The following is a 26453-nucleotide window of genomic DNA, read 5'->3' on the forward strand; positions in this document are numbered from 1 at the left end:
CATCTATGGGTAACTCCACTATACTCGTGATGGCAAACTTTGGGTTTGATTTTTACTTGAGAATTGTTATTGAGATTTTTGAGGAAAAAGAGAGCTTACTGCTGTGACTATAACCACTGAAACATCATTGTCATTCATCTGCCATACAGGAAACATTGAAGTACCCTATGCCTTCTTCTATGTTAAATCTTTTACACAGATTCTCTCTTTGAGTCTTCAGTATGATCTTTCAGGTCAGAATGTTACCTTCATTTTATAGTCGAGGAAGCTAAGGCTTAGGGAGGTAAAATGAGCTACCCACAGTCACAGCTAGAAAGTGGCAGAGCTAAAAACTGAACCTAGCGGGAGGCCGAGGCAGGTGGATCACGAGGTCAGGAGATCGAGACCATCCTGCTAAAATGGTGAAACCCCGTCTCTACTAAAAATACAAAAAATTAGCCGGGCATGGTGGCGGGCGCCTGTAGTCCCAGCTACTCGGGAGGCTGAGGCAGGAGAATGGTGTGAACCTGGGAGGCAGAGCTTGCAGTGAGCCAAGATTGCGCCACTGCACTCCAGCATGGGTGACAGTGTGAGACTCCGTCTCAAAACAAAAAACAACTGAACCTAGCAGTCTGACTCCAGAGTGTTCTTAACCACTTTGTCTGAGTTATAACCTCATGGTCCCCAAAACAGAAGACCAAGTTTGCAGGGTGACAGGGGTAGAGAGGGATTGAGCTGTAAGAACCCCCATATAGCAACTAGCTATAGATAAACAACATGAAATGACCTTGCCTTAATTATGTAACTGAAACAGCCCCTTAGTTATCCCAGTTTCCACAAACAAACAATTCCAATGTTCTTTATTGGTCTGGCTAGGACTTTTCAATCTCAGAGAGTGAGGACATACACACCCGCTCTCCAAGGAAAACATTAGATAGTGAAGTATTTGTTTTGCTCTGTTTCACAAACGTAACATATTTCAGTGGTTATTTCTAAAGAATAATGCTTTGGAATATTGAAAAATTTGCACTGATTTTCAGAAAAGAATTTAAGATACATATAACAGTAAAAATTAAAGTAATTGAAAATGAATCCACTCAATGTTTTTAAATTGTGTGCCACAGATGTAATTATACAGCTATCATTTATGGGACATTTATTACAGGCCAGATAACTGCACTAAGCCCTTAAAAGCATTATCTCATTTCATTCTGAATGAACTAGATATTAATAACCCTATTTTATAGATGAAAAAAATTAGGTTTCTCTGAGAGGGTTAAGTAAATTGCCTGAGGTCACACAGCCGTTAAGTGGTAGAGCTGGAAATAAGATTCAGAGATGACTCTGCCTTCAAACTATGTCCTAAATTCCTCTCAATATATTGCTGTGAAATTAGATCACAACAAAGTATACAGATGCATCTCTTAATTTAATAGCAACTTGGACAACTCTTTTAATCTAATTACACTTATTTTGCACATTGTTGGAATATGGAGAAATCTTTCCTTTCTACACAACTGATTCCCTCCTTTTACTCCACCAAAGTGTACTCACAGCAAATTCTGAAAGCAGCATTCTTTACTAGAATCCTAGCATCGACTCAGATGGGTAAGGGTGGTGGACAGTTAAGGAAGTTCAACTTTGAAAGCTATTATGGTTTAATTCATAGTAATGCATTAAATAAGTCCACACATTCTGTCATTTTCCTTGATGAGGTTGAGAAAATTCAACAACAAAAAATTCAGATTTTTTTAATTTCCCATACAAGGATGAACATATTGGGACTGTTTTCCCTTCACCTGGTCTAATGAGAAGGGGGATTCCTGCAAAGAAAGCCACTTATGCAGGACAGAATGTTTTATTTCCTGGCAGATGATCTGTGGCAGCAGCAGGACTTGTTTCGGTGCCTTCTAAGATTAAGAAAAACTCTTGGGATGAAGGTAGGAGGGGTCCTTGGAGAGCTCAGAGAGGGAAGCTGCCCACGTATGTGGCTGGGCTGGGCCAGGCTGGGCTGGGCCCCGCCGGCGGGAGTCACGTTGGAATTCAAAGGTAGCTGCTTGATCTCTTGGTGGCTGGGACTGGGACAAGCCTGCTATAGGCTAGGGATGCCAGCAACACAAGGGTGCTGACCTGCTGACCTGCTGGCCTCTGCTGCCTGGGGTTTGACTGCCCTGCCCACTGGGGCCTGGAAATGCAGGGCCACTGTAGGCAGGAATGTGTGAGGAGAGGTAGGCTTCCAGCCAGCGGGGCCTTTGACCTCAGCTGAGCCCTAGCTTCCTTAAAGAAGGTTAAGGATTACAAAAAATAACCTGTACAAAGCACCTTCCCAGGGCTGTCTGAACACCTAGACAGCAGAGCCCAGGAAAGGGCTATTACTGAAAGATAACCATCAATTCTCTGGGTTCCCGGATGGAACACTGCAAGGGAGGGCAGGAGCTGGGCACAGTGAATACCAGCAATGAGTGAGAACTTACATTCTGCCTGGAATTCAGATCCTATACACCTCAAGTTTCCAAAAAAGGGTGCTGTCCATTTCCTGAACTGGTATGGAAACATACCACTGGCTAGAGAAGTATAAGAAGCCTCTTTATGGGGTTTCACTATTGAAAATATTGTTATATAACCATGACAGCAAAAGCAGTAATGGGGCAAGGCTGTGAGGATTTAAGTAAGAAACATCAACAGATATCCTTATGCTGTGCTGTATTTCAAAAATCTTCCACAAACGAGGTTCCAACAATCTGGAAACAGATATGTAAAACAGCATATAAGCTGTATTTACTCGCCCTTGAGCCAACAGAACACTCTCCACTGGGAATCATTAAGGAGAGTGTTTGCTGAAGGCCTGGTTTTGCTTTTTCCCTGTCCTGTATCCATCCTCCCTCTCTTCTGGTAGCAGTCTTTTTCTTTCTCTCCTTTTGGGAAATAATCTTCCCCAGTGCTACATGCTGTCTTGGTGGTCACGTCAGTGAAAATGCACTCCTCTCCCCTAGTCTCTTGAGCCAAGTTACAAAAGAACAAAAAATAGGGCCAGGCGCGGTGCCTCAGACCTGTAATCCCAGCACTTCGGGAGTACGAGGCAGGCGGATCACCTGAGGTCAGGAGTTTGAGACCAGTCTGGCCAACATGGTGAAAACCTGTCTCTACTAAAAATACAAAAATTTAGCTACTCAGAAGACTGATGCAGGAGAATCGCTTGAATCCAGGAGGTGGAAGTTGCAGTGAGCCAAGATCGTGCCACTGCACTTCAGCCTGGGCAACACAGCGAGACTTCATTTCAAACAAACAAACAAGACTTCATTTCAAACAAACAAACAAACAAACACAAAAAAACAAAAACAAAAAATAGTCTGTGATGATTTGTCCTAAGGCTAAATGCTGAGGAGACATCCATTAGTCTCTATGACCAGAGCTACTCTAGTGCTGTCTGTCTAAAGTCTTCTTGATCAGTCTTTTCCTCAGGTCTCTGAGCTATCCCATCCAATAATTTGTTTTGTTGCTTAGGGTAGCCGATAAGTCTTTGTTGCTTATAATAATAATAATAAAAAACCTACATGCAGTACTTTTAAATGTTTGGGAGAAATCACTTTGAAACAAATAGATACGTTTGTACATACTGGAAAAACTGCAAATATCTGTTCTTCTGGTGGAAATTATTTCAATATTTGTGTCTATTTGGCTTCATCTACCAGGAGGCACCAGTGATATATTAAGGACCCTGGATGTGACTGCATGACTCTCTAGATACGTCACATCACCTTCCCGAACTTAATTTTCTCATCTATAAATAACTTGACTAAGTTATTCAAGGTCCCTTCCAGCTTGAAAATCCGGTAATTCCATGGTTGTCTTTCCAAGGGCTTCCGTGTCAAAGGAGAGTTCAGGGTTTTCTCTCTTCCTCTGTCAATTCAGAGGGGCCCCGTGGATAAGGTAGAAGTTACAGTGCTACCACCAGCAGAAGACAGTGCTGATTTCAGGGGAAATGAATAAGCAGGCACAGAGAGGAACACTTGGTTTTAAAAATTCTGTCAGTTTAGAAGTAGGGAGTAGCAAATCCAGCCTCAAACACAGAGGTCCAATTGTCTCTTCAGTTTGCACAGCTACACCCAGTGTCTGATACAGAATGCCCTGGTGTGTGTCCACTCCCTGGATTGCCTGGGGAGCTGGCCCGATTATATTGCCGTCGGCCGTCACATTGCATTACACTTAGGATATAATAATACAGACACTCCACACTCAGAGCGGGAGAGGAAGACTCTTAACACACTGCTACGATTTATAGTGAGAATCTAAGAAAGGATAGCCACATAAGAGAAAGCCATTTCACTCAAGAGTTTTTCCAAATCTTATCCTTTTTGCTCAGCTAGCGTATCCACTTTTGTTAACAGATGGGCAAAATGTATTCTAAACAAGAAAAGAAGGGGTTTAAAGGCTTACAAGATCATGGGCTTGCTGCTACCATTGGGGTCACCCAGACATACTCTAAGAAATATGTGTATTAGTGCTGGTTTGACTGCTCCCTCATTTTGTCATTTCACTAAATCTCACAGGACCCACGGGGGAAGTAATTGCCTTCTGGACTCACTCAAGCACAAAAGCATCCCTGATAGCTGCGAGCAGCCCAGCTAGGGCTGGTAAGCATTTTTTTGTTTGTCTAAATAAAACATTCTTTTCTTTATATTTTGTCTGCTAGACTTCTGGCCCTTTTAGAAATTCATGTCCTAGCTGGATCTTCAGTCTGATTGAAGGCCACTTTTCTTTCCCATCCCCCAGTCCCAGAGCCAAAGTCTGAATGTGAGATATTATGACTAACAGACCCTGCACAGGGTAGCTGGAGTCATAAAATTAACCTCTCAGTGTATTGTCCATGATTGGCCATAAACTGGCCCTTTTACCTACATCGAGGGCAGTGTGAGAAAGATGTCTCTTCAGAAGCCATCTAGAAATGAATCACTTCCAGCACCACAGCTAATACGTTAATGAGTCCCCAAAGAATATAAATTCAGAAGCTGCCCTGAAAAGCTGCTTAGCAGCTCAGCTGAGAAGAATAATCCCTAGTTTTATGGAAGATGTGTGATAATGAGAGGGTGAAAAGACAGAGTGAACTGGGTCACTATACGCATTACTTACCTTGCTCAATTATTTTTACTTTTCTGGTCCCACTCCCCCTCCATCACCACTCCCATCACACAGCAAAAACAAGCACTTCATACAGGATGTGGAACTTTGATCTCAGCTTTTTCACAACTGTATGTTTGTTTTCACAGAAGAAGAACCACCACCCACCTGAGTTTTTGTCGGGCAGTCGGTTTATCCTCCACACAATGGAGCTGAAGGCATGCTCGTACTTGGCAGTTCCCAGAGTTACTCTCATGACAGGCTCAGAGCCAGAAACACTAGTGGAGCCAAAACTTGCCCCCCGGTTCACTTTGGCTTTCAAAGACTTTTCCCCCAGGACACTTTCCCTGCGGAAGTTTTTCACCCACTCACTGGGCACAGGGTAACGGATCATCACATTCTCACAGGGAACCTGAGTGAGGGGGTCACGATTGGCGGAGAAGCCAGTTGACATCCTCAGCCAGCTCTGCACCTCCACCTCTGCCCCATTGACACTTGCGGCCGTCCTGAGTGTGAAAGGCAAGGTCTTCTCAGCAAACACTGTCCTGAACCGCATTAGCTCAAACCGGCACGCATCCAAAGGGTTGAACAGAATGACCCGTGAGTTGTGGAAAACATCCTCATCCACACACCCATGGAAACGGCACTCATGGAGCTTGATCCACTTTGTGGTGGTGGTGGGCATGATGTCCTGCCTCAAAACTATTTCATTCCCTTTGACGAGGATGTCATTGAGGCCCAGGCGGCACTCTGCGAGCCCAGACAGGAAACTCAGGATGTGGATCCGTGTCAAGACATGGTGCTGGAGAATCTGGTTGTCTCCTTTGCTCAGAATGCCAGAGAATTCATCTCTGACATCCACTGTAATCTCCTCTTCAAGGTAGTTGAGGCCAACTGTGCTCAAGTCCATTGACAACACTGGCAGATCCATGAGACGGTCCTGAACTGCATGGATGAAACTCAGGAAGTCATCGTAATTGGTGGTGCCCAGCTTAATCACCTGTTCCCTCTCTGCTGTGTGGGCCACAGCAGGTTTGGGCTGGTATTTCTTCTTCTCTTTATAGGTGACACGGTCTATCCGCAAGCTGTGGATTCTGCCATTCTCATCATAGTTTTGAAGCCGGGGTTCTGAAATCTCATGACAGATCTCCAGCTTGAACTCACGGAATGGTTTTTCTAGGCCCTGCTCATAATACAGCTGCAGGTAACCAGTGTCTGTCAGTTTGACGTAGATCGGTCCCCAGTGCCTGGAGGACATGATGTTTTTCTTCTCAGGGATCCTCAACATCATTGGCCACCCGTCACGAGGCTGGGACCGTGCTGATCCAGGCGGGTGAGCATCTAGTTCAATCCAGGCTACTGGGTCATCATCAGGTAGAGTTGCACTGCCAAAGTGATCAGAGTCATCAATTTGGAGTTGTTTGAGTTTTTCAACAGCATCAGAGTGTGACTGGGTTTTGCTTGAATCATCAAAACTGATGGCATCCTGGTAGATGACAATGAGGGAATCTCTTTGGCTTTTGCCCGTGGTACTGGAAATGGAACTGTTTTGGGAGCGCCTCTCCTGCTCCTCAAAGAAAGCACTGAAAGGGTTGATAGGGGAGGGCTGTACATCCTGCAGAGTCTCATTCAGGAAAGGGTTGGTTGCCCTCCAAGGTGGAGCCTCAGTTACAGAAGGCGTGCGGTTTAAAGAGGAAATATCCAGCTTCTGAACTTTGGAGAAGTTCATCAAAGTGCTCTTGGGACGGTCCCTCTTCTTAAATGATCCCATTGAATTATAAGGTACATCTGGGATCACAGATGCACTTGGTGGTGTATTTGGCTTCAGAGGAGAGGTGACTGGTGGTAAAGGGCAGCTGACTTCATTGTCATCAAAGGTGACCCAGCTGGGAAAACGAGCAGAGGTCACTGGAGGGGCAGGGTGCCCATTCATGGCTGGACTGCTGGCCTGCCAGCTGATGGCCTCCATCTCTACTTCTTCATCTTCTTGAAGCGAGGAGGAATTGTCTAAAAGGAAAAGGAGAACATATGAGCTACTGTTCAGGGGCTCTAGAGGTAAGGAAAACTGAAGTATAGGAATGAGGGTTTACTAGAATTTTAACTGGAATCCAGTACATTCCAAAGCAGCTCATTACCTGTTTCAAGTGCTTAGTCTGGGCATAGATCTCACAATTCTGTAATGAGCACCCCAGAGGAGCTATCGCATTAAGTGCAATAAGAACCCAATGGCTGTATCAATACAGAAGTATTGACTGGTAGTACCAAGGTCTCTTGCAATTTATATACTCTTCCTTATTTTATAAAAGCTTCTGGAATAGATGTTTTCTGTACTTAGCTTTGAGGAATGTATTCTTAATTTTCAAACATTGAAAGCCATCTCCTATATAAAATGATATAAGCTCATCTCACTGAAAAAAAACAAGTTATCATCTGTAAGTGATAATATGATTATAAATAATATTCTTGGAGGGATTTTAGCCTAAACATAATGAATAAATATTAAAGACAAACAGTTAACCTTCTTAATATTCAGTAGGTTCATACATGTGAATAAGAAAAACACAAAAACCCCAAAAGAAGTCTGAGTAAAGAACATAGACAACTCATGAAAGAGAAACTAAAAAATGTCTAGTAAGTATGTGAAAAATATCCAATCTCACTAGTAATAAGAAAAATGGCCAGGCGCAGTGGCTCATGCCTGTAATCCCAGCACTTTGGGAGGCCAAGGTGGGCAAATCACGAGGTCAGGAATTCGGCACCAGCCTGGCCAACATGGTGAAACCCAATGTCTACTAAAAATACAAAAAAATTAGCTGGGCGTAGTGGCAGGCACCTGTTATCCCAGCGGCTTGAGAGGCTGAGGCAGGAGAATCACTTGAACCCAGGAGGCAGAGATAGAAGTCAGCGGAGATTGTGCCACTGCACTCCAGCCTGGGCAACAGAGCGAGACTCTGTCTCAAAAATGAAAAATGAAAAAAAAAAAATCAGTGAAGATTTTGAAAGATTTCAGTGCTCAATGAGGGTAAAGGTGCCATAATAGGAGCACTAAGTGGATGCTTAGTGAAACTGTAAGTTGCAACAGATGCTCTGAAAAGAGATTGGGCAATTTATATTAAGGATCTTAACACATGTTAATAAACAATGACTTAGTAATTCTACCCTAAGAAAATAAATCTAAATTATGAACCAAGTTTGAAGAACAGAGATGTCCATTTTGGCATTATTTATAATAGGGAAAAATATTTTAAATATTCAACAATTGGGTGAGTGTTAAGAAATTGAAGCCTACAATAAAATAATACCCACCCACTAAAATGTTTACAAGTAGGCAGTATATCAGGAGAAAATGCTCATGATATAATCTCCTTTTTTTCTCTAAAATATTTTTCCATCTTGAAGTTTATTTTTTATGATAAAAAGGTTATTACAAATAAAACTCCACTTTAGCAGGGCCTTCAAGGAAAGAGATACAGGACTTGGGTTTGATGAGGGCAAGATCTAAACTTTTTCAGTAACCTAAGGACCGTGGGTATCTGCTGGGGCTGTGGGAAGGGAGGGGAAATGAGGCTTTTAGCAAGGAGGAATGAATTCTGATGAAGGAACAGCACAGACAACAAATGTGTGCATATAGTAGGTACTCAATAAGGTTTTTTGATTAAATAAGTGAGAAAAGAAACTTTGCTTTAGAGTAGCTCTTCCATTCTCTACGTCTCTGCAGGAATGGGTATAGGGGATCTCTGCTACCATCCTACCCACTGTTTCTATGGCCAGTTGTTTGGAATCAAAGGGAAATGGATACTCAAATGACTGAGTTTTCTGACCACCTCACTACATCTTCATGCGTATCACATCCAACCACACCCATCAGCAATGCCGCACATAATTGCACATAATTATACAAGGATGGGATGCTGGCTTGTCACCCATCTTTCCAAGTAATTTATTCAAACAGCAATTCTCTCAAATGAAAACATAAGTTTGAAAATGTAGGCTAGGCCGGGCACGGTGGCTCATGCCTGTAATCGCAGCACTTTGGGAGGCTGGGACGGGCAGATCACTTGAGGTCAGGAGTGATCACTTCAAGACCAGCCTGGCCAAAATGGTGAAACCCTGTCTCTACTAAAAATACAAAAATTAGCTGGGCGTGGTGGCACAAGCCTGTAATCCTAGATATTCAGGAGGCGGAGGCAGGAGAAGTGCTTGAACCTGGGAGACAGAGGTTACAGTGAGCCGAGATGGCGCTACTGCACTCCAGTCTGAGCGATAGAGTGAAACTCCGTCTCAAAAAAAAAAAAAAAGACAAGACAAGAAAAGAAAATGTAGGCTGTAGGCTAAACACGAGTATGCATATACATATACACATATCCATACCCACCCCAGAAACAAAATGAGCAAAAAGCATTTTCTATATCTACAGTGACTAAAAAGGATTCTAAAGCATTTTTAAATTAAAGATGAGAATCTCCTTCAAATTAAGCATGAATCCAGTTTTGTATAAGTGATTAATTTTCTGAAAATCGAAGGGAAAACGGTCAGGAAACAACCTACACTTACAGTATTTATATTTTATTTATCATTTTGGTAACAAAGTCTAAAAGGAACATTGTGGTCCTGAGTGAAATATAATCACTTCCTTGGAATGGTAATTGATCCTGTCTAGAGAACTGGGAAAGGGGTACATCTCAAAACTCATCAACTTCTAATGAGGCAGCTCTAGAGAGCCTTTGTGATGTAGTGTTTCCACCCAAACAATCTCTATTGGCCCACCCCTGGCATCAGGGTTATCCTTTTCGTCTTGGAGCTCACTCTGTAGTTTAAAACAAGCTGAAGTCCTTTTTCTTTGGAGGGCGGCTTTCTGCCAAAGCTGTTTACACTTGCTGCCAAAGGATTCCCTTCTGTTGGGAATCTTGTCCTCAAAACAGCCCTTCTCATCTTCTAAACCAAAAATGAAAAGAGAAAAAAAGGCCTTTGTCCCTACTGAAGATCATTTTCTTACAATAAATTCCTTTTCAAACCAAGTTAGTTTAAATCACGCCAAGTCCTAAACAGTTTTGAAGCATTAGAGATATAATACAAATTAAACGAGTGTCTTTAAATTTGAAGGGAAATGTTTGAATTCAATTAATTTCTAGGGATTCTATTTCCTTTCTGACAGTCATTAAAAAATATCAAAAGACTTTGTTACAAAATTATCTTCCCTTTGGCAGTTTCATGTCCCATAATTGCATGTATTTTTAAAACTTATTCTCTGGGATGGTAGCAGGGCATAGGTAAAATTTCTGAAATTGAGATTTTGTTTTTCTATGAAATAATTTATTTAAAGAAATCTGAGAATTGTAAGAAATAAATTCTAAGAGTTTATCCTAAGGAAATAACAGGACAAGCATGCAACGATGTACACAGTGATGTTTATTACAGCAATGCTTCTATCACAGAAAAACATGAAAAAACCTGAATGCCCAACAATGGGAGACTAGTTACATCAGTTGTCATACCCTTAAAATGAAATTCCATGTAGCTGTCAAGATGATGCTCTTGATGCATGTTAATTCACACGGAAGTTGACTAGGACACATTGTTGAGTGAATAACAAGAAACACCTAAAATCTGCAGTCAAATTGCCTGCGTTTCAATTCCATACCTACGGCTTTTTAGATATGTGATTCTAGGCAAGTCTTAAATTTCCCTCTATCTCAGTTTTCCTATATATTAAATTAGGGAAATATTAAATCCCACCAGACAAATAATAAATGCTCAGTAGATGTAGGCTGTTCTTAGTACTACTGCTACTACTACTACTACTACTACTACTACTACTACTACTACTACTAGAATGATAATGTCATTATAGAAAGTACGTATGTATTAGAAAGCTTTGGAATATAATAATCTCGTAATATTTTGATGTGAAAACAAATCTCTCATGGGATAAGAGGTGATTTAAAAAATTCGAAATCTGTATTCTTTCTTTCAAAAACTGCAATGTTGCTTACAAAATAAAGCAACATAGCATTATAATAAAAGTTCAAAACATCTCTTTATTATTACTACTAATTAGCCTTAGAGAAAGGAAACAAAGTGCTTAGCTATAGTCTGTATTGAGAAAGCAGCAGTTAGATCTTTCCCAAGACAATTATGACTGGTGTGGCTGGGACTGGAAACAATGAGAGGGGGAAAAGCTGGCAAATTTCTCCAGTAAGAAATAGGCAAAAACCAAGTATCTTGATCACAAAGCTAATTCTTCTCCACAATTCAATTTACTAATTTATTAAAATAAAACCAAAACCCAAACTCCAGCATTATTTTAATTACTATCTCTTCCACTGGCTACCTCCAAATTGTTTTTATTATGAGTTGGGCTGCTGCCAAACAAAAGCCATGTGTAAGGATTAGGTTCTCAGTCTACACCACAGGGAAAATTTCCAGTACCTAAGAGGTTCCTAGTGTCTTTACTGATGCAAACTAAAGAGAAGTGGTGGATTCTTTTAATGTTAGGCCGCAATCTATTTCAAGCTCCTAAAAGATTAAATTAAATAAAGTGATTTCAGTAGTAGTCAAAGCCACTAAAACTGAATAAAAAGTAAGAACTACGGCAGGAAAATTGTCTACATTTTGAACATAGAGACTCTACTATCTTCTTTCCCTTATTTGTTAACCTAATTTGTTAATGCAATGACAAATACAAAAAAACCATATTGACAAATGTTCACTGGAATTTATTAGGAGTGGCAAGAACAAATGTTCTAACATCACTGCAGGCTTCTAAACATGCAAGAGCAGTGACCGTTACATAACAGCATATAAAGGCATACCTCGTCTTTTTGTACTGCACTTTACAGATACTGCATTTTTTTTTTTTTTTCTTGAGATGGAGTCTCGCTGTGTCGCCCAAGCTGGAATGCAGTGGCGCTATCTCGGCTCACTGCAAGTTCCGCCTTCCGGGTTCAAGCCATTCTCCTGCCTCAGCCTCCTGAGTAGCTGGGACTACAGGTGCCTGCCACCACGCCCGGCTAATTTTTGTATTTTTAGTAGAGACGGGGTTTCACTGTGTTAGCCAGGATGGTCTCGATCTCCTGACCTCATGATCCGCCCGCCTCGGCCTCCCAGAGTGCTGGGATTACAGGCGTGAGCCACTGTACCCGGCCGATACTGCATTTTTTATGACTAGAAGATCTGTGGCAACCCAAAGTCTGTCAGCACCATCTTTACAACAGCACCTGCTCACTCTGTCTCTGGGTCACGTTTTGGTAATTCTTGCAACATTCAAACATTTTCACTATAATTATATCTGTTACAGTGATCTGCGATCTTTGATGATACTATTGTAACTGTTTTGGGGCACCATAAACTGTGCCCATATAAGATGGTAAACTTAATCAATAAAATGTGTGTGTTCTGGGCTGCTCCACAGTCTGGCCATTCCCCTATCTCTCTCTCTCTCTTCTTCAGGCCTCCTTATTCCCTGAGACAAAGCAATATTGAAATTAGGCCAATTAAGAATCCCACTATGGCCTCTAAGTATTCAGATGAAGAGTTACACGTCTCTTACTTTCAATCAAGAGTGAGAGATGAGTAAGCTTAGTGAACAAGGCATGTCAAAAGCGGAGACAGGCCAAAAGCTAGGCCTTCCATGCCAGTTAACCCAGTTGTGAATGCAAAGGAAAACTTCTCAAAGGAAATTAAAAGTGCCACTTCAGTGAACACATGAATGATAAGAATGTAGTGACAACATTCTCTTAAGCCAGAGCCTAATTCAGAGGAAGGCCCTACCTCTCATCAATTCTATGAAAGTGGAAAGAGGTGAGGAAATTGCAGAAAAAATAAATAAATAAATAAAGCTAGCAGAGGTTGGTTCATGAGGTTTAAGGAAAGAAGCCATTTCCATAGCATAAAAGTAGAAGGTTAAACAGCAAGTGCTAATGTAGAAGCTGCAACAAGTTATCCAAAATATTTACCTAATATAATTGAGGAAGGTGGCTACACTAAGCAACAGATTTTCACTGAAGATAAAACAGCCTTTTACTGGAAGAAGATGCCATCTAGGATGTTAATAGCTAGAGAAAAGTCAATGCCTGGCTTCAAAACTTCAAAGGACAGGCTGACTCTCTTGCTAGTGGCCAATGTGGCTGGTGACTTTAAGTTGAAGCCATTGCTCATTAACCATTCCAAAAATCTTAGCGCCCTTAAGAATTATGCAAATCTACCTTGCCTGTGCTCTGTCAATGGAAGAACAAAGCCTGGATGACAATGCATCTGTTTACAGCAGGAATTACTGAATATTGTAAGCCCAGGTTGAGACCTACCGCTCAGAAAAAAGAGGTTCCTTCCAAAAATATTACTACGCACTGACAATGCACCTGGCCACCCAAGAGCACTGATAGAGATGTACAAGGAGATTAATGTTGTTTTCATGCCTGCAGCCATGGAACACAACATCCATTCTCTATCCCATGGATCAAGGAGTAATTGTGATTTTCAAGTCTTCTTATTTAAGAAATACATTTTGTAAGGCTGCCATAGATAGTAATTCCTCTGATGGATTGGGGCAAAGTAAACTGACAACCTCCTGGAAAGGATTCATCATTCTAGATGCCATTACAAACATCTGTGATTCATGAGAGAAGTTAACATTCACAGGAGTTTGTAAAAGTTGATTCCAAGCCTTGTGGATGACTTTGAGGAGTTCAAGACTTCAGTGGAGGAAATGACTGCAGATGTGGTAGAAACAGTGAGAGAACAAGAAGTGAAACCTGAAGATATGACTGAATTGCTGTAATCTCATGATAAAACTTTTCTTTGGTCTTTTTTTTTTCCTTTTTATGGAGAACAGGGTCTCAAACTCCTGGGCTCAAGCTATCCTTCCGCCTTTGCCTAAGTGCTCAGATTATAAGCATGATCCACTGCACTCGGCCTCATGATAAAACTTTAATGGATGAGGAGTTGCATCTTATGGATGAGAAAATAAAGTATTTTCTTGAGATAGAATCTACTCCTGGTGAAGATGCTGTGAACACTGTTGAAATGACAGCAAAGAGTTTAGAATATTACATAAACTAGGGCTGAAAAACTACAGATTGGGTACTATGCTTACTACCTGGGTGACAGGATCATTTATACCCCAAACTTCCATGTCATGTAATATGCCCGTGTAACAAACCTGCACATGTACCTGCTGAATCTAAAATAAAAGTTGAGGCCGGGTGTGGTGGCTCATGCCTGTAATCCCAGCATTTTGGGAGGCCAAGGCGGGTGGATCACTTGAGGTCAGGAGTCCGAGACCAGCCTGGCCAACATGGCAAAACCCCATCTCTACTAAAAATACAAAAATTAGCTGGGCATGGTGGCGGGCACCTGTAGTCCCAGCCACTCATGAGGCTGAGGGAGGAGAATCACTTGAACCCAGGAGGTGAAGGTTGCAGTGAGCTGAGACTGCACCACTGCACTCCAGCCTGGGTGACAGAGCCATTTCCATTTATTTGTCTCAAAAAAATAAAATAAGTAAACATTGAAAATATGTTTTAAAATAATATTACATAAACTTAGTTGATAAAGCAGCAGCAGGATTTGAGAGGATTGACTCCAATTCTGAAAGATGTTCTACAGTGTGTTAAATGTTATCAAATAGCATCACATACTACAGACAAATCTTTCATGAAAGGAAGGGTCAATTGATGCAGCAAACATCATTGTTGTTTTACATTAAGAAATCGTCACAGCCATTCCAACCCTCAGCAGCCACCACCCTGAGGCAAGGCTGTTCACCAGAAAAAGATTATGTCTTGCTGAAGGCTCAGGTGATCATGAGCACTTTTAGTAATAAAGCGGTTTTAATTAAAGCATGTACATTGTTTACACATAATGCTATTGCACACTTAATAGACTATAGTATAGTGTAAGCATAAGTTTTATCTGTACTAAGAAACAAAAAAATATGTGTGACTTGCTCTACTGCAATCCTTGCTTTATTGCAGTGGTCTGAAACCAAACCTACAGTATATCTGATGTATGCCTGTACTTAAAACTGTACAACCAGCCACAGATACACAGTAGGTATTTCATATTTATGCAGTAATTTGTTAAGTGAAAAGAGGAACACAGAATTTTGGGGCTTGGAGAGATTTCAGAAATAGTAAAACTTGACTTCTTCATTTTACAGAGAAGCCTGAGGTCAGCAATTTTAAGTAAACTGCCCAAGATGAGATCAGAAGTCAAGTCCTGCTTTTAATTTTTAGTAACTCTAGTATTTCCTCAGTGCTTGTTCATTAAGCTAAAATCTGGTGAATTTTTCCCATTACCTTTTGAGATTGGCAAGAGTTATCTTGACACAACTTCTTAGGAACATTTTTCAACAGGGAAAATAATTAATTAAGGATTAACACCTATTTACATAGAGAAGTCTTTGGGCAAAAGGTCAAGTGATGTCATGCACTAATGTGTAAATGTATAGGGTGAGAGAAGGGAGTTAGTCATATCAAGCTTATCAAGGGAGCTTCTAACGTGCGTAAAATATGCTGGAATCTACTTAGTCATAACAAAATACTATGATAAAAAGAGGAGCCGGAGGATAAGTCTACGCTGGGACCTACTTAGTCATTACAAATGATACATACTAATGATAAAGAGGACAGCCAGAGGATAAGTGTATTCATCTGTCTCAGCATTGTCCAGGACGGAGGATGCTTTGATGCTGGTAAATATGGTCAGAGATATTCCCAAAGTGAAGAAGCCAGTTCATCAAACTACCACTTAACATTACTTAAAAGAATCTTTATCAAGACACCACATTCTCATTTTTACTTACTAAGGTGACCTAGGAAGCAGTACTGCGCACCTTCTTCAAATGACTGGTTCAGCCTGCCCTGCCAACTCCCTCCCTGCCATTAGGACAGCCTGACCTGACACATCCCAGCTTTCATTTTTTTTGCTCAGAAAAGCAAGCATCAGACTTTAAGTTTGTTGACTGGTCCAGGACTATCCCCAGTTTATTCCATGTTGGTGGGGTACAGCCTCACGTGGTGACCAAGAATATCTTTTCTCTCTGGTTCTAAACTTCTGCCTCTGTTTTACCATTGCCCACTTCCCCATGCTCTCCCCAATACTCTACCTTTGGATCCCTACTTCTGGCCTCTTCCTCTGACAACCAACTATGACTGAACTGGCTTATTGGTTCCCTGACTCAATGTGCCTTTCTGATGTCCGTTTCTTGGGCTGTCTTAGATGAGGGCTCCATTCTCCAACTCAGCCTGGGCAGACACTCCATTACGACACCTTGCTGTGGTCTGATACGGCAAACACCAGTTCCCCAGCAGAGGTCTCACGCCGAGGGCAGGGATAGATTCTGGCATCTATGGTAAACTGAAAAATCAGTATTCTGCTTTATAAATTAGTTCCTTAACATTTTATATAACAAGGTATCTTGAAAAGAGTTAACTAGTGATAGTGAAACCTGCAGAGACCCTAAGCTGTGTTTTATTTTATATTGCCATAGCAAAAAGTACCTGTTTCCTTCCTATTTTCAAATATAGTCATTTTCAACTGCAGAGCGTATCGCCATTGTTGGTTAATGACAGGAATGTATCCTGAGAAATGCATCAACAATGGTGATTTCCTCATTGTGGGAACATCATAGATAGAGTGTAGTTACACACACCTAGGTAGTATATCATCATAGACTGTAGTTACACAAACATAGATAGTATAACCTACTATACTCTGAGGCTGCATGGTATAGCCTATTGCTCCTAAGCTACAAACGTGTACAGCATGTTACTGTACTGAATACTGCAGGCAATTATAAGCGTTTGTATACCCAAAGATATCTAAACATAGAAAAGGTACAGTAAAAATACGGTTGTAGAGTCATACAGGACCACTGACATATACGTGTTCTGTTGTTGACTGAAATGTTATGTGGGGCATGGCTGTACTTATGAGCCGATCAAAGAGAACTAAACCAAGGAGTTTGCAGGAGCTCAGCCTTTTGGATGTGAAGCTCTGCTCAATGGACCATCAAACACCTATATGGTATGAAAAGAAGTGAAAAGGGGGCTCTTTTTGTTTCGGAGGTTAAAAGAGAAGGTGTCCTATATCTAGAGGTACCATAAGGGAGAATGTATCATAGGAGCAAGGGAAAAAGGGTGGGGGGGGGGGGTCTCCATTCTTACTGATTTTAGCACACTTCTTATACCCATGCCAGGGCTGGGGAGCCAGAAAAAGTACTTCCTGGAGGAGCACTGGGTAAGTCCCCAGAAGCAGTGGCAGGACTATAATGCCCACACTCTTACTGTGACCAGGACAGGTGACTCATTAGGACTGCCCTCTGCCACAGAAGTCTCACTCATGTGCACCTCCACATCCTCACTATTCACCTGCCCACCAGGTGAACACACCCCAGCAACAACGCAGGATGCTTGCAAGATCCAAGAAGCTTTTGGACCTTTGAAGGGGTCAGGAACAATTAGGTTCCTGGATGTTAGTGAAGGGCTAGGCTGTATCAGTATAACCTAAAGTGGAATTAGATGGGACTGAACCCTGATGTTACATTTGGTCAGAGATACCCATTTCTAACAGCCACATCACTCTTGGGTGAGCAAGTAAGATCAGTTTCAGGCTTTGTAAGATGATTCTCAGGTCCTGGAATTGCCACGGAAGGTAAAGGCTCACCGTTGCAATAGTTAGAAGACAGAAAAAAGGACCAGATTTATAAAAGATTAGGGAATAAGTGGGGGACTGGTCAGTGGTGGGAAAAACTATAGGGAAAGGACGCAAACCTTCTGAAAGGTCGGAAGGTTCTGCAGAGCCCCAGGGTAGAATAGCTGAAGACAGTTCTATAACCCTGAGGCAGAGGGCAAGGAGTGGGTACAAGGGAGTATGGGGGAATTTATCTAAAACAGGCTTATTTACTTATGTTGACCAGGAACTGACCTTTATCATCTGCGCGTGTGACATTCCTTGAAAGGGGAACAATAAATGTTAATTACCTGCTGGTTGTGTTGGCTCCAGGTTTTTGGCATTGTGCCTGCACTGAATAAAAAGCAAGCAGCTCCAGCTCCTCGGGGCTGCACTTTGGCCACCAGAGCCGGCCAGTCCCCTAGCTGCTCTTACACTGCATACCTGTGTCTGAGTACTCATTTCATCCATCCGTCCATTGGTCAGGGTTTGTGGGACAGACTCAGCAGGAATTATACAAGGGCAAGGGCTTGATTATCCTCCTGGTTATGTTGGTGAATAACAGAAAGCCAAGCTATGCCTTAGAGAGAATGTCAAGTGGCCAAATGAAATAAACCTAGAGGTTTCAGTCTCACCAATAGCTCTGTCTATTATCTCCCTCACTGCTTCCTTCAATGTATGGGTCTACTTTTCACCAGCACTAAAGTCCTACAGATCAGTAACACTGCTGCAGAGCTGGTCCTCATCAGCCTCTTTATATATAATACTTTTATATTCCATTGTATGGGCACAGACCTATGCCTACTTATTCTGAGAGTGGAGCTTGGGAGTCTCACTAGTCTCACCTTCTCAGAAGTCTCTTAGCCTCATAGGCAAACATACTTTAAGCACACACGGCAAAGTCTTTGCCTTCACAGTCTTGAAACAGTTATAATAGTGCCATTCTACCAGATTCAAAGTCTGATCATTTTGAACCTTAGTGATGAGAATTTCTGCTTCAATCAAGTTGGGGATTCTGTAACTTTGGTCAGGGGGCTGGTGATATGGGCAAAGAAAGAGAGCTGAGATCTCTTGCATGTTATTATATGTGCTTGTGTACATGTGTCCTGGGAATTAGGAGAAGAAGATGCGTTCTGAGTCTGTATCACATCGATCTTCTGTTTGTTACCTTTGCTGTGCTATATCATTTCCAGGAGAAACTCAAGAAGTCTGTTGGGGGTAAGGGTGCATACAGTCAGCTGACCAGCATCACCCACAGGAAGGTTAGGGGCAAGTACTGCAAGCTGAAAGGATCCCTACAGATGACCCCTTTCATCTGTATTACCCAAAACTCATTGTTCTTTATGTGGACTTTCCAGCAATGACACTGACAACAAAATAACCAAATAGCTCATGTATGCAGTAGGCCTGTCTTTTCAATTGGATTTGGAGTTGGTAATTTGATTTCATTTCAGTACTTGCCCAACTCTCTTTTAGTTACCAAGATCAAAGGGGACATCCTCACAGACTGATGGTAGATGCAATTTATAAAAGTATAAACACATCAAGTTAAGATAATCTCTTATAAAAAGAGGAAAACAACTAATTCCCAGCATACACCTGGCACATAGCTCAATAAATGTTAGCTCTCACAGGAAGAATATATATATGTCTCATTTCAAAATTCTTAAAGCAGCAAAAAACAGGATAGGAGGAAGTAGGGAGGGAAAATGCCTTTGAAGTTATATTAGTTATCAATCCAACAGAGAAAAAAGGAAAGGAGACAGGAAGAATGAAGAAAGGAATTGGAGAAAGAAAGAATAAGTTTGTTACAGGTTATGATTTCCATGAATCCAAACCTTTCCGTAATTATTGCAGAGATAAACTTCAAAGACTTGAGAACTACAAGGGATATGAAAGTCCGTACTTCAGGTATGAAGTACAACTATGAAGACAGAATGTATATGAAGACATATACATTCACAAAGCCAGTATGGATATACCAAAGAAGTACAGGAATTCACCACATAAAGGAAGTATTAAGTCATGAATACACTTTGATCAAGGCAGAATGTTCAGCTTTCTATTATCCCTCTGGTACTGAGAAATGTCTTTGTAATTGTTGGGCAGGTATAAAACGTTTTAGCAGTCTAGACAAGCAGTCCCCAAAGTGGAACCATAGACTTAAGGAGATACTCAATTGATCCACTGGGGTATGGAAAGAAAATATTTTACAACTTCTATTTTTGTTCACTTTTTAACCCATCGTTTCAATGTTTCTACTTTTTATTTATTATGTTACAAAACATTAACTAAACATCTAGTATGTTTGTATGTTTATTAGTTTATTAGAATAAACTAATAAATTTATTAGTTTTAATTATTCTAATAAATTAGTTTATTAGAATAAACTAACAAATTTATTCTAAATATATTAGAGGATCATGATTAAACCTTTGTAGAAACTTGATCAAACATGTAGAGAGAATGCTTAGTATACTAGGCATGTTTCAAATACTTAGCATGGGTACACATACACACACACACACACACACACACACACACACACGGATATCACCTCTTCCCTATCCTTTGTAAGAGCAGGCTATTATAGCCAGAAAAATGGCCCTGGTTGTCAGTCCAAAGGGAAAGGTATTTTGACAAATATGAAGGATCTGTTATTCCTTTAAACCTTTCTATTATTTGGGCAATAATTCAATCTTAAGTGCTCTAGCTCCCTGGTGACAATGGTAACAGCCTATCTTAGGCTTTGCCTGTTGCTTGGACTTCAGCTAAATGTCGACTTTACTGCCATCCCTTCTTTATTTCTAGAAAGTCTTAAAACCAGCATTCCAATTCTGCACAAATTCTAAAACTGATTTAAACAAACAACTGCTGGGGTTGCTGCCAGGGCCAAGATCATGTTATCTCACATCAGAACACCAGTCCAGTCCCTTTCTTGGCTATACACTTGGTATCCAATAAATATGCAGCAATGACAAAAAGAGGAGAGGTCAGTGAGATCTTGACCCATGCCAGGTGATATGGTTTGGCTGTGTCCCCATCCAAATCTCATCTTGACTTATGGTTCCCATAATCCCCTTTTGTCATTGGAGGGACCTGGTGGCAGTTAACTGAATGATGGGGGCAAGTTACCCCTGTGCTGTTCTCATGATTGTGAGTTCTCATGAGGTCTGATGGTTTTATAAGGGGTTTTGCCCACTTTGCTTGGCACTTCTCCTTCCTGCCACCATGTGAAGAAGGATGTGTTTGGTTCCCCTTCCATCATGTTTGTAAGTTTCCTGAGGCCTCCCCAACCCCGCAGAACTGTGAGTCAATTAAACCTCTCTCCTTTATAAATTACCCAGTCTTGGGCAGTTCTTTATAGCAGCGTGACAGTGGACTAATAGCACCACTAGCTTTATAACAAGTGTCTTTTGAGTTGAATATTTGAAATCTTCTGTTGTTCAAGTAACAGGCTGAGATTACTACTTTTGCCCTTAATAAATTCTTAAACCAACATGGTTCAGAGGGAAAGGACAAAGTCAACATAGTGAACAATACAGAGAGAAGGAATATTGTATTGCCTTCTCTGCATCCCTCCGCACTGATCTGGGTAACAACTTCACAATTGTCCTTTTGGGGACTCCCCCGTCTTGCTCAAGTCTTCATTGACTGTCAACCAAGGTGCACCATCCATGATGCATGTAATTCAAGCACAGTGAGGTTCTTTTTGGAAATCTTAAATGGACTGACTCAAGGGCAGGAAGATAGTGGGGGCTAAGTTATTCAGACGGTGGCACCCTAGAAAGCCTTCACCTTAGTTCTTGCTGACTTGTGTCTTTTTTTTTTTTTTTTTTTTTGAGATGGAGTCTCGCTCCATCGTCAGGCTGGAGTGCAGTGGTGCGATCTTGGCTCACTGCAACCTCTGCCTCCTGGGTTCAAGCCATTCTCCTGCCTCAGCCTCCCGAGTAGCTGGGACTGCAGGAGCGTGCCACCACGCCCAGCTGATTTTTGTATTTTCAGTAGAGATGGGGTTTCACTATGTTGGCCAGGATGGTCTCGATCTCTTGACCTTGTGATCTACCTGCCTCGGCCTCCCAGAGTGCTGGGATTACAGGCGTGAGTCACCACACTCGACTGGTGACTTGAGTCTTAAAGGTGCCAAGGTTCCTGGCCATCTGTGGGAGATAACAAAAATGGCCACAGATTCTTCCTCCTTCTCTATCTGTACTCTTGGGCAGCTGCCTCCCACTCCGACTCTGAGCTTAGCTATGTGATTTGCTTTAGTCGAGATTAAATACATATATCTTAAGCAGAGACTAGAAGAGTGCTTGTGCACTGGGGCTTGCCTTCTTTTGCTATACTCGGAACTCCAAGACCATAATGTGAGTGACCCTTCCAGGGGATGAATGACCATAGGGAGAATCAAGACATAGTAGCCAACTAGGCTACTCATGGGACTGCAGACCCATGAGTGAGCTGCTGAGGAGGTCAGCTGAGCCTAGCACAGGTAGGGGAATGCTCAAGCACTGACCAGATTGCTGATTTGCAGAATCATAAGCTAAACAAATGGTGGGTTTTTTTCTTCAGCTACTAAATTTTGAGGTGGTTGTAACACAGTAAAAGCTGATACACCAACTTCCTGAAGCCTGGGTATTCAGTTTTTCTTTTGCTTCTGTAAGCTACTATGTCTTCAGAATAAGTTATTTTCGCTCACAGTAAAATTGGCTTCTGTTACTTGCAATTCAAGCTCTTTAGCAGCCAGACAAGAGATAGATGAAAAGATCCTTGCAGCAACCATGGCAGATATAAATTCCTAGAACCTTCCAATCTTGTCTAACTATTGAGCAAAAATATTTCAGTTTTGTTATGCCTCTTTACTCTCCCTGATTCTTTCCACAAGGAGATAGGACAGTATTCTTATAGCTTAAGTAATATAAAACACATACTTCTGTAAGTTTGGAGAAAAGGAGTTTTAGGACCCTTACCAGTAGAATTTCCATCTTTGGCCTAGGTCAACCTAGGCATAAACAGGTGGGAAGCAGACAGGACTTAACCGCATTGTCAAGTGGTTAAGAGCACGGACTATGGCTCCATGCTGGTTCATCTCTTGGCTACTCTACTCCACCTACTAGCTCTGTGACCCTGTGTAAGTTACTTAAATGTACTAGGCCTCCATTCCCTCAACTAAGGCCTATTGAGATAATAATAGTACTTACCTCTTACATTGTTGTGAGAACTGAGTTAATGTATATGAAGTATATATAGCAAACATTTTATTTTTGATATTATTATTATCATGATTATTCCTTAGAGTCCATGTATCCCTGGGGAAGATCCTGGAAAGAGACATCTGGAATTGTGGGGCCTTTGATAAAGTCATGGGATGAAAGGTTTTATTTCTAGTCCTGGCTCTACCACAAACTCACTGAGGTCTAAGGCAAGCCTCTTTGTGCCATTTCCTCATGGGAACATGAAATAATCCTAATCCCTGCCCTAGTTCACAGGGTCGTTTGGAAGCAAATATGAAATAACACATGTGAACATGCTTCTAAACATTCGAAAGTGCTCAACCACTGTATGGTAAGCTTAGCCTACAATTGCTATTCAGACATTGAGGTAATTCAAGGTTCCAAATCAATCCTGCATTCCTCATGCCATTTAAGTGGGTGCCGGGTGGGCAGTTATTGCATTTTAGAAATAGAAGATCATAGGGCCGGGCACGGTGGCTCATGCCTGTAATCCCAACACTTTAGGAGGCCGAGGTGGGCGGATCACGAGGTCAGGAGATTGAGACCATCCTGGCTAACACAGTGAAACCCCATCTCTACTAAAAATACGAAAAAATTAGCCGGCTGTGGTGGCAGGCACCTGTAGTCCCAGCTACTCTGGAGGCTGAGGCAGGAGAATGGCTTGAACCCGGGAGGCAGAGGTTGCAGTGAGCCGAGATTGTGCCATTGCACTCCAGCCCCCGGCTACACAGCAAGACTCCATCTCAAAAAAAAAAAAAAAAAAAAAAGAAAAGAAAAGAAAAGAAATAGAAGATTATAAATATGGAGAAAGCATTCTTGGAACATTTATTTACAGCTATATTAAACCAAAACTTGTCTATACCAACTATGGATCTGTGTTGAGAGTCTTGGTTATGTATCAGATGAAAGAGGTCATGGCTTTTTCAACGATCTCCTAAATACCAAAAGAACTTCTGAGAAAGGAAATTAAATCAAGTAACCACAGAATAGGGGAAAGTGGAAAGGCTAGAACATTCTTGCACCTTTATATGTCCTGAAGTGGCAGATGCCACTCAAGTGACTTGTCCCCCACTGTCCTTAGGGCCATAGAGTTAAGTATTCTTTGCCTCCAATGAAAATGACTCAAGATTTAAGGCACATTGAATCTAAGGCATTCACATATGAATTCATTTCAAAGCACATTGGTTTTACAGATGTTCAAGTCACCAAGTTCTAAAATAAATAAGTTTGTTTCTATAAATATCAAGAAATTAAATTTCTTAATAACTTTAAGAAACTAGTTATATGTTAGAAAATTTGGAAGGTGCAGAAGCACATAAAAAGCACCTAAATCCTGCTGCTACCCCAGATAATCAATGTCACCATCATAATGTGTGTTTCCTTCAAGCAGTCTTACTCTATGTACACATTCATAAACATACACAGTTCTAAAACATAAGGATTATTCTGCATATCCAGTTATAGAGCCTACATTTTTTCCGTAGTATTTTGGGATGAGAATTCTCATAGGACAATATTCAAAACAGGCAGTGTGGAAGACAGTAAGTACAGTAGTTGTTGGCAACATCTAACCAAGCTGTTAGTATGAGCATTATGTATGCTAAAACAGTTTGGAGGGCAGGGCATTAAATGTATTTAATTTTAGTACATATATGCAATGTCTGGCTGCCTCAGAGTGGGGAATACAGGATATGTGAAAAGTAATGAGAAAATGTGGTGCTAGATAGAGAACGATCAATGCTGATGATTTGTTTTATGAAGTAAATTTGATTCCTGTTGACATTTAAAGTCAGGGACTTCAGTAGACAAAAATGAGGTAATGGGATTAAGACTTCTATTTTCAAATCTAAAGTTTCCTGCCTGGCTGTGACACACCATGAAATGTTGACAAACATGCTGCCCTCCACTCTAAAAATAGTAACCTTTGTATCCTTCATTGAGGGCATTTCCTAGGGATAGGCTCGAACCCCCTTTGCAGCTAGACACACAGCAGACTGGCATATGTCTCTTTTTCTCTTTGTCTCTTTTTCTCTGCATATATGAGAGAAGTCAAGCAAAAGACATAAAGATGAACTGTCTCCCCACTCATAAGCAAAAACCTTACTTAACTGTAGGGCAGGTTGCACAATATAAAACACAGAGGGTTGCTTCCTCAAAGACTTTTTAAGAACATGTACTGTATAGCATAGGAATTTCTATGCTACTTCAAGAGCAGACTGTGGCAAATACACAAGTCAGCATGCATTTGATAAATGTTGATGGCAAATAAAGAACAAATACTCCCTAAAATATTTAGAGAGGAAGAATGTAACAATCCTATCTAAAACCTTAAGATTTCTGATTAAGCTTGTGTAAGAGGAAATAAGCACATACCATCTTCAGCCACCTGGCAAAACTGAACCAAGGAAAAAGATCTTTACGGTATGAGTTTTTCTTTAGAGTATTTAATCTGGGGTTGGATTCTCTAACCCTACAGGGCCCTTGGGGACTTCGGAGTGTGTCGGGCACTTTGGTGACTCCTGGAGTTGACTTCAGGTTTCAAGGCAGGAGAGGTAGCTGGAAGGACGGAAAGATAAAAATCTACCACCGCTGCCTCCAAGACAAATAGTGGCCTGGCTGACCCTCACCAACCAGGTACTGTATGCCAGCTGGTCTGTCTAGAGCTATACCAAAATGATCTCATTTGATCTAGGAGACATCTGTATGAGGTAAGTCTCCATTACCTCTATTTTAGTAAGGGGGGACACTAAGGCACAGAGGTTAGGTGACATGGCCAAAGTTACAAAGCTAGTAAGAGGAAGAGCTAGGATCTGAACCCAAGAGGTCTGAGTTGGCAACCCTTAGTCTTAACCACTCTGGTATACTGCAGCATTTGGACTGTAGCTCTACATTGTTAGAACTGTCCAATCTTGAGCAAATTTCTCAATTTCTGAGTCTGTTTCCTCACTTTTAAGGAGGATAATGATATTTCCTATGCCCCACAATATGGTTGTGAGGACCAAATAAGACATGTGAATGCTACTGTAAAATATGGCATGCTATACGATTTAAATTATTTTCATTATTACTGGTAAAAAATGACAAGGAGCACTTATTCATTCATTTTGAGGTTTGAGGTTTGTTTTGCTTCGTATAGTATAAAACTTTCTAACTTTAATAATCAATAGAAAGTAATAAAAATAACTGGCCAGCTGGGCACGGTGGCTCACGCCTGTAATCCCAGCAATTCGGGAGGCCAAGACGGGCAGATCACCTGAGGTCAGGAGTTCGAGACCAGCCTGACCAACATGGAGAAACCCCATTTCTACTAAAAATACAAAATTAGATGGGTTTGGGGCGCATGCCTGTACTCCCAGCTACTCGGGAGGCTGAGGCAGGAGAATCGCTTGAACCTGGGAGGCGGAGGTTGTGGTGAGCCAAGATCGCGCCATTGCACTCCAGCCTGGGCAACAA

The 26453-nt window shown here is 41.4% G+C and overlaps 1 protein-coding gene across 16 annotated transcripts in view; it reads right to left on the minus strand.

The window, feature by feature from the left end:
• Window positions 1-26453, minus strand: part of STON2 (stonin 2) — a 176143-nt gene that overhangs the window by 10969 nt on the left and 138721 nt on the right. For 15 of the 16 annotated variants that reach the window (XM_063596103.1, XM_063596101.1, XM_034937952.3 and 12 more), the window contains one exon: window positions 5266-7104. In XM_063596103.1, the coding sequence (XP_063452173.1) occupies window positions 5266-7104 (1839 nt within the window). Of the gene's footprint in view, window positions 1-4648; window positions 7105-26453 lie in introns of those variants that run through there. The other variant, XM_063596102.1, reaches the window with a different exon arrangement.

The sequence above is a fragment of the Pan paniscus genome, chromosome 15 (assembly GCF_029289425.2).
Source record: "Pan paniscus chromosome 15, NHGRI_mPanPan1-v2.0_pri, whole genome shotgun sequence".
Taxonomy (NCBI): Eukaryota; Metazoa; Chordata; class Mammalia; order Primates; family Hominidae; genus Pan; species Pan paniscus.